Source organism: Bos mutus, chromosome 3, assembly GCF_027580195.1.
Source record: "Bos mutus isolate GX-2022 chromosome 3, NWIPB_WYAK_1.1, whole genome shotgun sequence".
NCBI lineage: Eukaryota > Metazoa > Chordata > Mammalia > Artiodactyla > Bovidae > Bos > Bos mutus.
Genome location: NC_091619.1, coordinates 77,931,387 through 77,945,634, shown reverse-complemented (window position 1 = coordinate 77,945,634; position 14,248 = coordinate 77,931,387). Strand labels below are relative to the sequence as shown.

The 14,248-nt window shown below is 43.5% G+C and overlaps 1 protein-coding gene across 1 annotated transcript in view; it reads left to right on the top strand.

Moving 5' to 3' along the window:
- The first annotated feature begins 7,389 nt into the window (after positions 1 to 7,389).
- The window catches only part of DNAJC6 (DnaJ heat shock protein family (Hsp40) member C6), a 179,792-nt gene continuing 172,933 nt past the window's right edge, over positions 7,390 to 14,248 (top strand). The window contains exon 1 of the mRNA XM_070364604.1: positions 7,390 to 7,506. Within this exon, the coding sequence (XP_070220705.1) occupies positions 7,392 to 7,506 (115 nt within the window). The 5' untranslated portion in view covers positions 7,390 to 7,391. The remainder of the gene's footprint in view (positions 7,507 to 14,248) is intronic.

Here is a 14,248-nt window from a genome sequence, read left to right as displayed (position 1 = left end):
TAAGCCTATGCACCACAACTACGGAGCCTGTGCTCTGGAGCCAGCGTGCCACGACTAGAAAGTAGCCTGAGCACCACAAGGAAAGATTCTGAGTTAACACAAGGAAGATCCCATGTGTCACAGCTAAGACGTGGCGTAGCCAAATAAATACATTAAATAAAAACAAACCCAAGAGAGTCGTTTAACACTCCCTGACTGACCTGGGTCTCCATGCTCCTGTGACCTTTCCGAGTCCTCCTTCCCTCCTCCCTGGAACCTAGCAGCGGATCCTTGGCTTTTCACAGTGAGCCAGCAGTCAAGAGAAAGCCTAGTGTGGCCATGAAGGTGTGGACCTTGGTGGAATCTTGGTTCAATCACGATTTAGACATTAGAGTGAACTATATGAATTGCAGACCTGTCATTTTTTAAAAATGAAACTTTTAATTTAAAAATATTGTAGATTCACATGCAGTTGTAAAAAATAATACAGAGATTCTATGTACAGCTTTATGCATTGCCCCTAGTGGGAACATTGTGCAAAACTGTAGTCTAATATCACAGTATAGACACTGATATAGACAAGATACAGAACAGTTCCATCACCACAGGTCTCTCTCTCCTGCTGTACTTAAAAAAATTTTCTTTTTAAATTTATTTAGCTGTGCTGGGTCTTAGTTGTAGCACACAAACTCTGAGTTGCAGCATCTGTGGGATCTAGCTCCCTGACCAGGGATTGAACTCAGGGTCCCTGCATTTGGAACCCAGAATCTTAGCCACTGGACCGCCAGGAAAGTCCCTCTTGTTGTACTTTCATAGCCATACTCACCTCCCTCATCCCTGGCAACCATGATCTGTCTCTGATTTACATAATTTTTGCCATTTCAAGAATACTACATAAATGGAACCATATAGTATGTAACTTCAGGGATTGGTTTTAGTCACTCAGCATAATTCCCTGGAGATTCATTTAGCTTATTGCCTGTAGCACTAGCTTTGTTACTTTTTATTGCTTAGCATTTCTTGCCAGGGATATACCACAGTTTGTTTAACCATTTACCCATCAAAGGATATCTGATATCTGGGTTGTTTCTAGTTTGGGGCTATTACAAATAAAGCTACTATAAACATTGTTGTATATGTTTTTGTGTGAACATAAGTTTTCACTTTTTTCTGGGATAAGTACCCAAGAGTGTAATTGTCGGGTCTTATGGTAGTTGTGTTTAGTTTTATTTGTTGCTGTTGTTCAGTTGCCAAGTCATGTCTCACTTTTTGCAACCGCATGAACCGCCAGACTTCTCTGTCCTTCACTATTTCCCTGAGTTTGCTCAAACTCAAGTCCATTGAGTTGGTGATGCCATCCAATCATTTCATCCTCTGTTGCCTCCTTCTCCTCTTGCCCTCAATCTTTCCAAGCATCATGGCCTTTTCCAATGAGTCGGCTCTTCACATCACGTGGCCAAAGTATTAGAGTTTCAGCATCAGTCCTTGCAATGAATATTCAGGGTTGATTTCCTTCAGGATTGACTGGTTTGATCTCCTTGTTGTCCGAGGGACTCTCAAGACTTGAGTCTTCTTCAGCACACAGTTTGAAAGCATCAATTCTTTGGTGCTTGACCTTCTTTACAGTTCACCTCTCACATATGTACATGACTTCTGGAAAAACCATAGCTGTGACTACGTGGACCTTTGTTGGCAAAGTGATGTCTCTGCTTTTTAATATGCTGTCTAGGTTTGTCATAGTTTTTCTTCCAAGAAGCAAGTGTCTTTTAACTTCATGGTTGCAGTCACAGTCAGCAGTGATTTTGGAGCCCAAGTTTAGTTTTATAAGAAATTGCCAAATTATTTTCCAAAGTGGCTGCGCCATTTATATTCCTACCAGCAATGTATAAATGATCCAGTTTCTCCCTCTGCATCCTCACCAGCATTTGGTGTTATCATTATTTTTCATTTTAGCCATTCTAATCAGTTGAGTTCAGTTGCTCAGTCGTGTCTGACTCTTTGTGACCCCATGAATTGCAGCACACCAGGCCTCCCTGTCCATCACCAACTCCCGGAGTTCATTCAGACTCACGTCCATCGAGTCAGTGATGCCATCCAGCCATCTCATCCTCTGTCGTCCCCTTCTCCTCCTGCCCCCAATCCCTCCCAGCATCAGAGTCTTTTCCAGTGAGTCAACTCTTTGCATGAGGTGGCCAAAGTACTGGAGTTTCAGCTTTAGCATCATTCCTTCCAAAGAAATCCCAGGGCTGATCTCCTTCAGAATGGACTGGTTGGATCTCCTTGCAGTCTAAGGGACTCTCAAGAGTCTTCTCCAACACCACAGTTCAAAAGCATCAATTCTTCGGCACTCAGCCTTCTTCACAGTCCAACTCTTACTTCCATACATGACCACAGGAAAAACCATAGCCTTGACTAGACGGACCTTTGTTGGCAAAGTAATGTCTCTGCTTTTGAATATGCTATCTAGGTTGGACATAACTTTCCTTCCAAGGAGTAAGCGTCTTTTAATTTTATGGCTGCAGTCACCATCTGCAGTGATTTTGGAGCCCAGAAAAATAAAGTCTGACACTGTTTCCACTGTTTCCCCATCTATTTGCCATGAAGTGATGGGACTGGATTCTGTGATCTTTGTTTTCTGAATGTTGAGCTTTAAGCCAACTTTTTCACTCTCCACTTTCACTTTCATCAAGAGGCTTTTTAGTTCCTCTTCACTTTCTGCCATAAGGGTGGTGTCATCTGTATATCTGAGGTTATTGATATTTCTCCTGGCAATCTTGATTCCAGCTTGTGTTTCTTCCAGTCTAGCATTTCTCATGGTGTACTCTGCATATAAGTTAAACAAGCAGGGTGACAATATACAGCCTTGACGTACTCCTTTTCCTATTTGGAACCAGTCTGTTGTTCTATGTCCAGTTCTAACTGTTGCTTCCTGACCTGCATACAGATTTCTCAAGAGGCAGGTCAGGTGGTCTGGTATTCCCATCTCTTTCAGAATTTCCCACAGTTTATTGTGATCCACACAAAGGCTTTGGCATAGTCAATAAAGCAGAACTAGATGTTTTTCTGGAACTCTCTTGCTTTTTTCATGATCCAGCGGATGTTGGCAATTTGATCTCTGGTTCCTCTGCCTTTTCTAAAACCAGCTTGAACATCAGGAAATTCACGGTTCACATGTTGCTGAAGCCTGGCTTGGAGAATTTTGAGCATTACTTTACTAGCATGTGAGATGAGTGCAATTGTTCAGTAGTTTGAGCATTCTTTGGCATTGCCTTTCTTTGGGATTGGAATGAACACTGACCTTTTCCAGTCCTGTGGCCACTGCTGAGTTTTCCAAATTTGCTGGCATGTTGAGTGCAGCACTTTCACAGCATCATCTTTCAGGATTTGGAATAGCTCAACTGGAATTCCATCACCTCCACTAGCTTTGTTCATAGTGATGCTTTCTAAGGCCCACTTGACTTCACATTCCAGGATGTCTGGCTCTAGGTCAGTGATCACAGCATCGTGATTATCTGGGACATGAAGATCTTTTTTGTATTATAGGTGACTGGAATGCAAAAGTAGGAAGTCAAGAAACACCTGGAGTAACAGGCAAATTTGGCCTTGGAATACGGAATGAAGCAGGGCAAAGACTAATAGAGTTTTGCCAAGAGAACACACTGGTCATAGCAAACACCCTCTTCTAACAACACAAGAGAATACTCTACACATGGACATCACCAGATGGTCAACACCGAAATCAGACTGATTATATTCTTTGCAGCCAAAGATGGAGAAGCTCTATAGAGTCAGTAAAAATAAGACCAGGAGCTGACTGTGGCTCAGATCATGAACTCCTTATTACCAAATTCAGACTTTAATTGAAGAAAGTAGGGAAAACCACTAGACCATTCAGGTATGACCTAAACAAATCCCTTATGATTATACAGTAGAAGTGAGAAATAGATTTAAGGGCCTAGATCTAATAGAGTACCTGATGAACTATGGAATGAGATTCGTGACATTGTACAGGAGACAGGGATCAAGACCATTCCCATGGAAAAGAAATGCAAAAAAGCAAAATGGCTGTCTGGGGAGGCCTTACAAATAGCTGTGAAAAGAAGAGAAGCGAAAAGCAAAGGAGAAAAGGAAAGATATAAGCATCTGAATGCAGAGTTCCAAAGAATAGCAAGAAGAGATAAGAAAGCCTTCCTCAGCAATCAATGCAAAGAAATAGAGGAAAACAGCAGAATGGGAAGACTAGAGATCTCTTCAAGAAAATCAGAGATATCAAGGGAACATTTCATGCAAAGATGGGCTCGATAAAGGACAGAAATTGTATGGACCTAACAGAAGCAGAAGATATCAAGAAGAGGTGGCAAGAATACACAGAAGAACTGTAGAAAAAAGATCTTCATGTATGCACTAATATATCATTGTGGTTTTAATTTGTATTTCCTTAATAGCTAATGGTTCTGGGTAGCTTTTCATGTGCTTATTTGACATTTGTATGTCCATCCTCTCTACTGAAATATCTGCTCAAGTCTTTTGCACATTTCCAATTAAATTTTTTTTAAATTTATTTATATTTGACTGTGCTGGATCTTCACTGTTGCACGGGCTTTCCATAGTTGTAGCCAGCAGGGGTATTTTTCAATGTGGTATGCAGGCTTCTCATTGTGGTGGCTTCTCCTGTTGCAGAGCATGGGCTCTAGAGTGCAAGTTCAGTAGTTATGGAACATGGACTTTGTTGCCCCGTGACATGCGGGATCTTCCTGGACCAAGTATTAAACCTGTGTCCCCTGCTTTGGCAGGTGGATTGTTAACCTCTGAACTATGAGGAAAGTAAGTCCCTTTGCACGTTTTCTAATTGGATTTTTTAATGCTGAGTTTTGAGATTCTTTATATATTATAAATACTAGTCCTTTGTTGGATAAGGATTTTTTGTCCATTTTGTAGCTTGTATTTTCATCCTCTTAAAAGGGTCTTTCACAGAGCAAAAGTATTTAATTTTTATAGAGTCCAATTTATCAGCCTTTTCTTGTATGGATCATGCATTTGGTGATACCTCTCTGTTGTATTCCAGATCACAGATGATTTACTCTTATTTGTCCCTAGAAGTTTTATAATTCTACATTTAAGTCTATAATCCATTTTCTAGACTTTCATATAAGGTGTGAGGTTACGTCAAGGTAATTTTTTTTTTTTTTGCCAACGCATGTCCATTTGCTTCAGCCTTATTTGTTGAAACAGCTGTTTGTCCTCCATTGCACTGCTTTTGCATCCTTGTCAAAAATCTGTTGGGTATACATGTATAGGCCTGTTTTTCGAGTTATTTACTGATCTATGCATCTATCCCTCTGGCAAGACCACATTGTTTTGATAAATATAGCCTTATAGTAGGCCTTAATATCAGGTACAGTGAGTCTTCCCACTTTATTTTCTTTTTCTATGCAACAAAGGTTGTTTTACCCTTTCACCTGGGAATAAATCGAAATCTTACAGAAAAGTTGCAAGAATAAAGAATAGTACAAAGCACACCAATATACTCTTTATACAGATTCATGTATTATTATGATTTTCCTGTATTTGCCTTATCATTTGCTTCTCCCCTCTCCGCAAACATATATATGAAACTTCTTTGGTAAAGCACTTGAAGGAAAATTAAATGTATCATGACTATTTACTCCTAAATATCTTAGTATGTATCTTCTAAAACTTGGATATTTTCTTACCAATATAAAATCAACTTCAACAGTTTATCACTGACAAAGACTCTTAAACATATATGAAAAAAATGAAAGCGTTAGTTGCTTAGTTGTGTCTTACTCTTTGCAATCCCCATGGACTGTAGCCCATTAGGCCCCTTTGTCCATGGAATTCTCCAGGCAATAATACTGGAGTAGGTTGCCAAACCCTTCTCCAGGGGAATCTTCCCAACTCAGGGATGGAAGGTGGCCACCAGGGAAGTCCTGAAACATATATATATATATATATATATATATATATATATATATATATATGTTTCTCAGTGTATCATCTAGATGCATTGAGTTATCAGTTGCCTCCTTTGGTTATTTAAATTTTGATCATTTGGTGAAACTATCCTATAATAAATTGAGCTTTTTGTTTGAACCTACAAAAATGGCATGATTCAGCCTAACATAGAAACTTTATTAAGGCTTTATATATGTAACCTGACCTCTCTGATGCTCAGTTTCCCCCATCTGTTAAGTGTATATATGGATATATGTGCTCGGTCCTGTCCAGTTGTTTGCCACCCCAGGGACTGTAGCCTGCCAGGATCCTCTGCCCATGGAATTTTTGAGGCAAGAATACTGGTATAGGTTGCCATTCCCTACTCCAGAGGATCTTCCCCACCCAGGGACCAAACACTGACTCTTGTTTCTCCAGCACTGGCAGGTGGATTCTTTACCACTAGCTCCACCTGGGAAGCCCTCTGTTAAGCATAGATATTAATAATTTCTCTGCCATGAGTATCATTGGGAGAGTTAAATAAAGTATGCAAAACCCGACACATGAAAGGCATTCTATACACATGAGCTATTACTATTGCAGCCAGGCCCTGTTAAGTAATCTTGGTTTTGCTCTTCTTCTCTTGGACTCCCCCAACTGCAAGCAAAATCACTCCAGAGACAAAGTGGTGAGAAGGCTGGGCGACCTCAGCTCTGACATTTCAGTTTCCTCATCTGGCAAATGGGTAAATGCTTCCTACCCACAGCGGTACTATGAGGTTTAATGGCATGTGTGTAAAAGTCCCTGGACATAGACTAGGTTCTTAAAAAAGAGAGAGAAAAACAGGTGATTCTTAATCTGTTATATGAAGAAAACAGGAATATCTATCACACTTAAAAAAAAAATTCGAACATAACGTGGAATCATCCTGAGGAAGTAGAAAGGAATGAACAAATGCAGTTAGAGCCGAGGACTTAGGAATCTGTATGGTTTAGAGACTGTGATCTCCCGGTCAATTACCTGACCTTTCGGAGCTTCAATCTTCTCATTTGTAATCTGGGGATAAAAATCAGCGCATATTCCAGGGGTTTTTGTGTTAATTAATGATGCCGAGCTGTAGTCGGGCAATCTGTCGACACCTCCGGAATCAAGGACGAATGACAAGCATTGAGCCGTGAGCTGCTGAGCGCTTCCCCCGGGCTGGCGCATCCCGGCAGCGCCCCCGCCTCGGCCGACAGCGCCCTCAAGCTCGGCGCTAGCGCGGTGCCCCCCCCACCCCATCCCCCGCCCCCTTCCCCAACCCGACCGCAAGCTCCTCCCCCCCCAGGCCGCGTCCTCCCCCGCGACGGCCGGGCACCTGGCAGACGCGCGGCAGCCGGGGAAGCGGGAGGCGACCCTCGGGCGGCGGCGGGCGGCGGGCGGCGGGCGGGCGGCGGGGGAGGGGTGCGGGCGCACAGATGGGAGCAACTGAGAAGAGCGGCAAGAAGAGCCGGAGGCTGTTTTCTTCGCTGCGGCCGTGGAAGGCGACCCGGCGGCTCTGGCGGACGCGCTCGGCTTCCAAGGCTGCGCAGGGTGAGTGTGGGCGCGGCCGCGGGACCTGTTACTGCGCGCCGCGGGCGCCGGCCTTCGACTGCTGGGGGGCTGCGGTGGCCCCGAAGGCCGTAGGTGGCATCTCCCGCTGGGTTCTCGGCCCCCAACTCACCCCCCTGAACTCCCTGGGGCCCACGGGCGGGGGCGACGCCGCCTGGATGTCTGGCCCTGCCTGGGCGACCCTCCACCCTGACCCTTGGCCGCAGGGACTAGACCAGTACCGGAGCTCCCCCGGGGTCGCTCAAAGACAGTTCTCTTCACGCCCCTCCATCCCCCTCCACCCCTGAGCATCTCCCCTTGGCTCAGGTGGTTGCCGCTTGTTTATTTCCCGAAGAAGTCCCTGTGTGTCCGTTTGGCTCTGAGCAGAGAGAATCCGGGGTGCCTCGGAGAAACAGTTTGTATCCCCCACCCCCGAACACCTGGCCCGCACCTGCAATGCAGTACCCTTTGGGGGAATTAATCCGATCCAGGTCTGCGTTTGAGGTCCTCCCTATCTGGACCCACCCCCTTTCCAACCTGTTATCATGTACACTCTAGTAACGATTACCTATTTCCCAAACACATTCTACCTTGTCCTCAACTAGGCCTTCACTCACATGTATTCAATCCCTGACTTACTGCTTTCATTCATTCCAAAATGTTTATTGAGCTCCCCAGTGTGTCAGGGCCAGGAGAGAACCAAATAGACAAGGCCGCAGTTCATGGAACTACTTCCAGAGGGGGAACCGACATTACACACGTCAGACCGGTAAAAATCCCCATTACAAATTGCCGTGTGTACTTGGCAGGAATCAGATCATCTGCTGGGAAAGGCAAAAAGGTAGAGGGGCCCTGGCTTACATGGAAGGTGGCCAGGGAGGGTCTCTGAGGCGGTGCCATTGCAGTGGAGCCTGAAGACTGATCCGGAGTTACTCCAGCATGGAGCCAGGGTTAGAGCATCCTGCCAGAGGCAATAACAGGTGGAAAGCATCCCAGTGCCTGAGCTTAGCAAGGGGAAAGTAAGGGAGACAGGGCCTGCTCAGGGTCTGAGTAGGATGTGACAAGGAGTTGGGATTTTATTCCAAGTGAGCTGGGAAGGCACTGCACGTTGCCGGCATGTTCTGAGCACAGGGGCCTGATCCGATATGCTGGCTCACTGCGTTCTCTCTATCTGCAGTGGCCATGCGTTGGTCTCTCAGCCTGGCCAATTCCTACCCATCCCTCAGGACTAGCACAAATGCCATCTCCTCTGGGAAGCCTTTCCTGGGGTTCATGCCACCTGTAGCCTCTCTTTTGGAATTTTGTCATCCATAGGGCATTCGTCACTGTTCATCTGCTGTTATAGGTTCCATGTAGGCAAGTTCTCATCCGCTTCATCTTTGCATCTCCCACCAAGCTAAGTCAGGATTTGGTACTTTTAAGATACCTGTTTGCTTGTGTGTGTGTGTGTCCTGTCTTGTCCTTTTCATCTGTTTCCATCATGTGAGCATTCTTCTTCCGAGGCTAACATGCCTTGAGCTCTAAAATGGCCGACCAGGGCCAGAGGCAGGCTGCACCAGGGCCCTGTCACTCCACCCCAGGGTTGTTTGGAAGATTAAATGAATTAATGAGTTAATAATTGTAAAGTGCGGGCACATAGTAAGCATTCTAAAGAGAAATTTGACAAAGGGCAAAAACAATTTTCAAATATTTATTTATTGTGTTAGAAACAAGCTTTTCAAGTTAGGGAGACTCTGTGGCTTGGCATTGTCATCTTGCGAGCTTTCAAAGGATGTATTCTTACTTTTAGTCAGTATGCCAATTAAATTCCTTTCCCCTTGTATCAAACGGTTGCTGAAACTTAGTAGGTCTGAAAGCTGACCCCCCCCCCCTTTTTTTTAGCTTGCCTGAGTAGTTGAATAGATTGGGAATTGCAACAAGTATTGCTTTAGTGATACTTACATGCATAATGTTACTCCGGGTGTTGTGTGAATGTTTTACAAAAGAGGAATAAACCGATATTCCCACTGCAGTGAATTGGGTGAGGATAAGTTTTCTAGTTTTACAGTTTTTAAACCCAGGTGTATACTGTGTACACAGCCACCCTCTCCTCTTCTCTGTTCCCACCCTAGACTTCACCCGTGGATTCCCAGGGCCCACTGCCATGCCACACCTCTCTTCTTCAGTAGGATCTTGGCTGATCACTGTATTTCCCTATTTCCCCCCACCCCAACCTGGAGATGAGGCCATTAAAATGTCTTATATGATACTTTACAGTTTACAGAATAGCTCAACTATGAGATCTTGTTTAGATGTTAACAAACCTTGGAAAGAAGGAGGATGGATGGTATTTATTTCCCCCATTTTAGAGATGAGGAAAGTGAAGCAAGAGACTGGGTAACTTGCAGAAGTTCATAGGACTGGTGTGTGGCCGTTTTAGGCCTGGTTATCCACACAGCTTCCTTTCTTCCACGTCAGACAAAATAAACATGTTCCAATATCTATACTCATAGAAGGAAGAAGTAAAATGAATGAATATTATGCAATGAGTGAAATCCATATCCAAATTTTATTAAATTTTCCTTAAAGGTGGCCTGAATTTCTCATGATGATGTCAACATCACTTAGGGCATCTATAATCATATGGTTTGGTGCCAGACAGACTGTGATTTAAAGCTGCCACTGATGAGTGGCACACTAATAAATGGTGTGATCTTGGGCCGGGTGCTGAATCTTTCTAAAGCTCATTTATCTATCATATGTAAGGTAGGAATGATATTCCTGTCTTAGGTTACTGTGATGATTAAATGGGTTAATGTATATAAAGTGCTTGGTACATAGTAGCTCACAGGTGGTGGTTATTTTTATTAATTTTAGTCCAGATATTCAACCATATGATCACACCCCAAATATGGGAAGTTCAGTGGGTGGTGGGGTGAAACATGACTGGAAGCTCCTTAGGGGCAGCAGTCCCTTCTGGGCCAACTGGAAGGCCTTCCATGTCAGTATCCTTCTCTCCCCTTACCCCCTTTTTTTCCACCAGGAGATTACAGGTGAGAAGTAGCATAGCTTCTGTGAATCCCTGGCATCTTTTCAGCTTAACATTGTATCCTGAATGTAGAAGATGAATGTAAATATGTTTATTTATTTATTGGGTAACAATACATGAATGGATAAGTAATAATTGAATCCTCTAGGATATATATATATATCGATTCCTTACTTCCTTGCTAACACTCAGTGATGTCTGCCTTTTTGATGGGTATGAAGTGGTACTGCCTGGTTGTTTTATATTGAATTTGACAAAGTCATTATATTGACAAATAATGAAGCTGAGGATTTTTTCATATGAATATTGGCCATATGTGACTAAGACATGTGTGAATGCCTGTTTATGTCTTTTCCCATTTTTTTCTTGGGGGTTTGTTTTTTTCTTATCTACTTATAGGAGTTCTTGAAATATTCTAGATACTAATGAGTTATTGGCTTATATGTCCAAGCAACTTTAAAAACTATACTAACCATGCAAGCTGTGCTCCAGTAGAAATTAACCCCCCAAATTGCTTTCATCTTTTATAGAGAATCACATTTTAGTCAAATATCAAAGCTTTTAGGTTATCAAGCAGGGAGCAAATAGTTGGTGGAAGTATTTTGTGAGCAGTAGACTTTCCTAGTCCTTGAAATGATGGTAGAAAATGGGTCTTATGCTCTTCCCACCAGAAATTACCTCCCACAAACTGTGGTGGGCCGAAGTGCCCTTGCCTGAATTGAAGTTATTCTTTGTAAAGTCACAAGTTGGAACTGGAGTCAGTCTCCATCAGCAGGTAGTGTTTCCAGGACCAGTTACTTGGAGGGAAGAACAGAACACTTGTCAGGTGACCTGTGGTTTATGCTCTCACTGCCATTTTCTTAACCATATGTCCCTACAAACAAATCACAATGAATGGGGATAATGATCACTACGTAGGGATGTTGGAAAGATCAGATGAGATCATAACTATCAAAGGACCATGTAAATGCAAAGTATGTTTGCTAGGCCCAGGAGAGTAACCAAGCCTTTGCTGGGGTGGGACCCATAACCTTTGGGCCCCATCCCTTCTACTCTCTGTTCTGCATACAGGTGCCTGATTGTAGGCAATGCAGGCTCCAGACTAGCAGCAACAGTCTCTCCAGAACTTGTCAGAAATGCCAATCCCTGGCCCCCCACCACAGAGCTACCCAATCAGAAACTCTGGAGGTAGGTCCCAGCGGCCTATGCTTAACCAACCCCAGCAGTCATTCTGATGTACGCTAATGCTTGAGAACAGCCTAGTGGGATGTGCAAAGGCTTTAAAGACAGCGAATGTGGGATTTTCAATCTTAACTCTCCTATTTGCCAGCTTGTGTGATGAGCAGGTTACTAAGCTGTCTGCCTTCCAGGCTCTCACTGATAGAAGGAAGAGGATGTCACTTCCCTCCCAGGGTTTGTGAGAAGTCAATGACAGGCAGTATCCAGGTTCTGCCACCATGTAGCTGTGTGTCCTTCAGCAAGTCTCCTTTCTTCTTTCTGCCTCAGTTTTCTCATCTGAAAAAGATGGGCTGGGACTTCCCTGGTGGTCCAGTGGTTAAGGCTCCTTGCTTCCACTGCAGGAGGCACAGGTTCAATTCCTGGTCTGGGAACAAAGATCCTGCACGTCTTGCGGCATGTCCAGAAAAAAAAATTACAAAATAGAGATGGACCAGCAAGTGTTAACATGCATGCTGCACAGCTTATTGTGTGCCAGCTCTTGTCCTAAACATGTGAATATTTTAATTTTGTTTAGTTCTTACAATAACCCTGTTTTACAGTCTATTTTATGAATGAGAAAACTGCAGCACAAAAAGGGTAAGTAACGTATTCAAAGTTACACAACTAGTAAGCTTGGATTCAAACCTAGGCAGTGTGCTGTGAAAGTCCTTGCTTTAAAGGCCATGCTTGGCAAATAAGTTCTCTTCAAATGTATGGTGCTGCTGATGAGAAGAGTGCTTGGCACACAGTAGGCACTGCATGTGTGAATTCTCTTCCCCTTGCCTTGTGGCTTGGCTTCATCAGAGCCCACCCAGCTTTTCTTATAGTCATGCTGCCTTCCTCTGCGGTGCCCCTAATCACAAACCCACTCCCAGGCAGCAGTTTTCTCACTCTAGACATCTCTCTCGTGGCTGAGCAAACCAAACAGAGGCTTGGCTGGGGGAGGACAAAATGTGGTGGTGCAGGTGAAGTCACCCTCCTGTCACCCTACCCTGCCATGTTTGGGAAATGAATGACTAAGCCAGAAGAGGTCCAGGCAAGTTACTGAAAGATCATTAGGTTTGCCTAATTTGAGACATAGCCTCCAAGTCTCTTTTGCTCTCAGATTTCCAAGGGAATGTGAAAGCTTTTTTTGCTGAGTTTTTCTTCTCAGTACAATTTACAGCTGGGCAGTTGAACCCACAGTGTTAACAGCAGCATGTTTTTTTTTTTTCATTGTTATTTTGCTAGGACAATGAAAAGCCTTATTCTCTTTCAATTCAGGGTGTCACTCATTGTTCTTGAAAATTCTTTTTGGTTTTGCTCTCAAGATGGCCTCCCTCCCTGGGGATGACTCACCAGTCTAATGACTCAGAAGTGGCATCTGAGAAGACAAGGACTGGGCAGAGCTGTGAAGGGACTTGTGGCCAGTGGAGCCTGCCTGACGCTTTCCCTAAACTTGGTTATTGAGATGGAGCGTCATTTCCATTAATGGTTGTTGGTACCAGTTTAATAGGAGCGTAGGATCTGCCAGAGACACTGCCTTGTTCTGGAAAGCTCCAAGACTTGAGTTCATCCTTGTTCCTCAACTGTGTGTGGCCTTGATGTGGCCACATCCTTGTTTACTGCAGGCCAGATAAGACTTCTGAGAATTACCAAACACTGCTTAGAATGGCCACAGAATCAAACAGTCTAATGCTTCTGTAAAATCTGTATCATGAGGGAAAATAAAGACTTGTTTTATCTGAAGAAGACCAGATCTCTTTTGACTTAATTTAAAAAATCAAGTAAGGATGAATAGAAAGATAAGCATATATGTGATAAAGCAAATTTAGTAAATATACTTGAAAATGTTTGCCATGCAATTCTTTCAACTTTTTGTATTTTGAAACTTTTCAAAATACAGTGTTGAGTAAAATGCATGTAACCCTAGAAAAGACCACACTCTTGGGAAGAAAATTGTTTCCTTGTTAATATGAATCCCAGCCCCTCTCCCTCTTCCTCAATCCTCCCAGCTTTAGTTTTTTTTTTTCTTGGAAAACCTGCTTGATTAAAAGGGGCCTGAAGTGAGCCTGGCAGGGCTTGAGCTGATCCTGTATGCCAGGGCTATATAGTTTTCCTGATATGTAATTCTCACAATAGCCATATTAGCTGTTTATCATTTTCTTCATTTTAAGAGGAAACTGAGGTGCTGAGGGGTATGCTTGATCCAGATCAGTAGGTGATAATACTAGTCTTAACAGCATTTATGGAGCCCTCCCTTTATGCGTCATAGTTTTGTGCTGTGTACTTGACATGCACTGACTTACTTGAGTGACCAGCTTTATTTATAAAAAATGGTACATATATAAATATTCTTAGACATTTTTGCATTTTACGAGGCTGAGGATTCTCGTTGTGGGTTCTGTAGGGGAGGGGCTTTTTTTTTTTCTTTTTTCTTTTTTTTTTTGTGCTCCCTTGAGAGGAGGAGGGTCTCAACCCCCCAGTCCTGGGTTGCTGCCTACGTCCGAACTGATAACA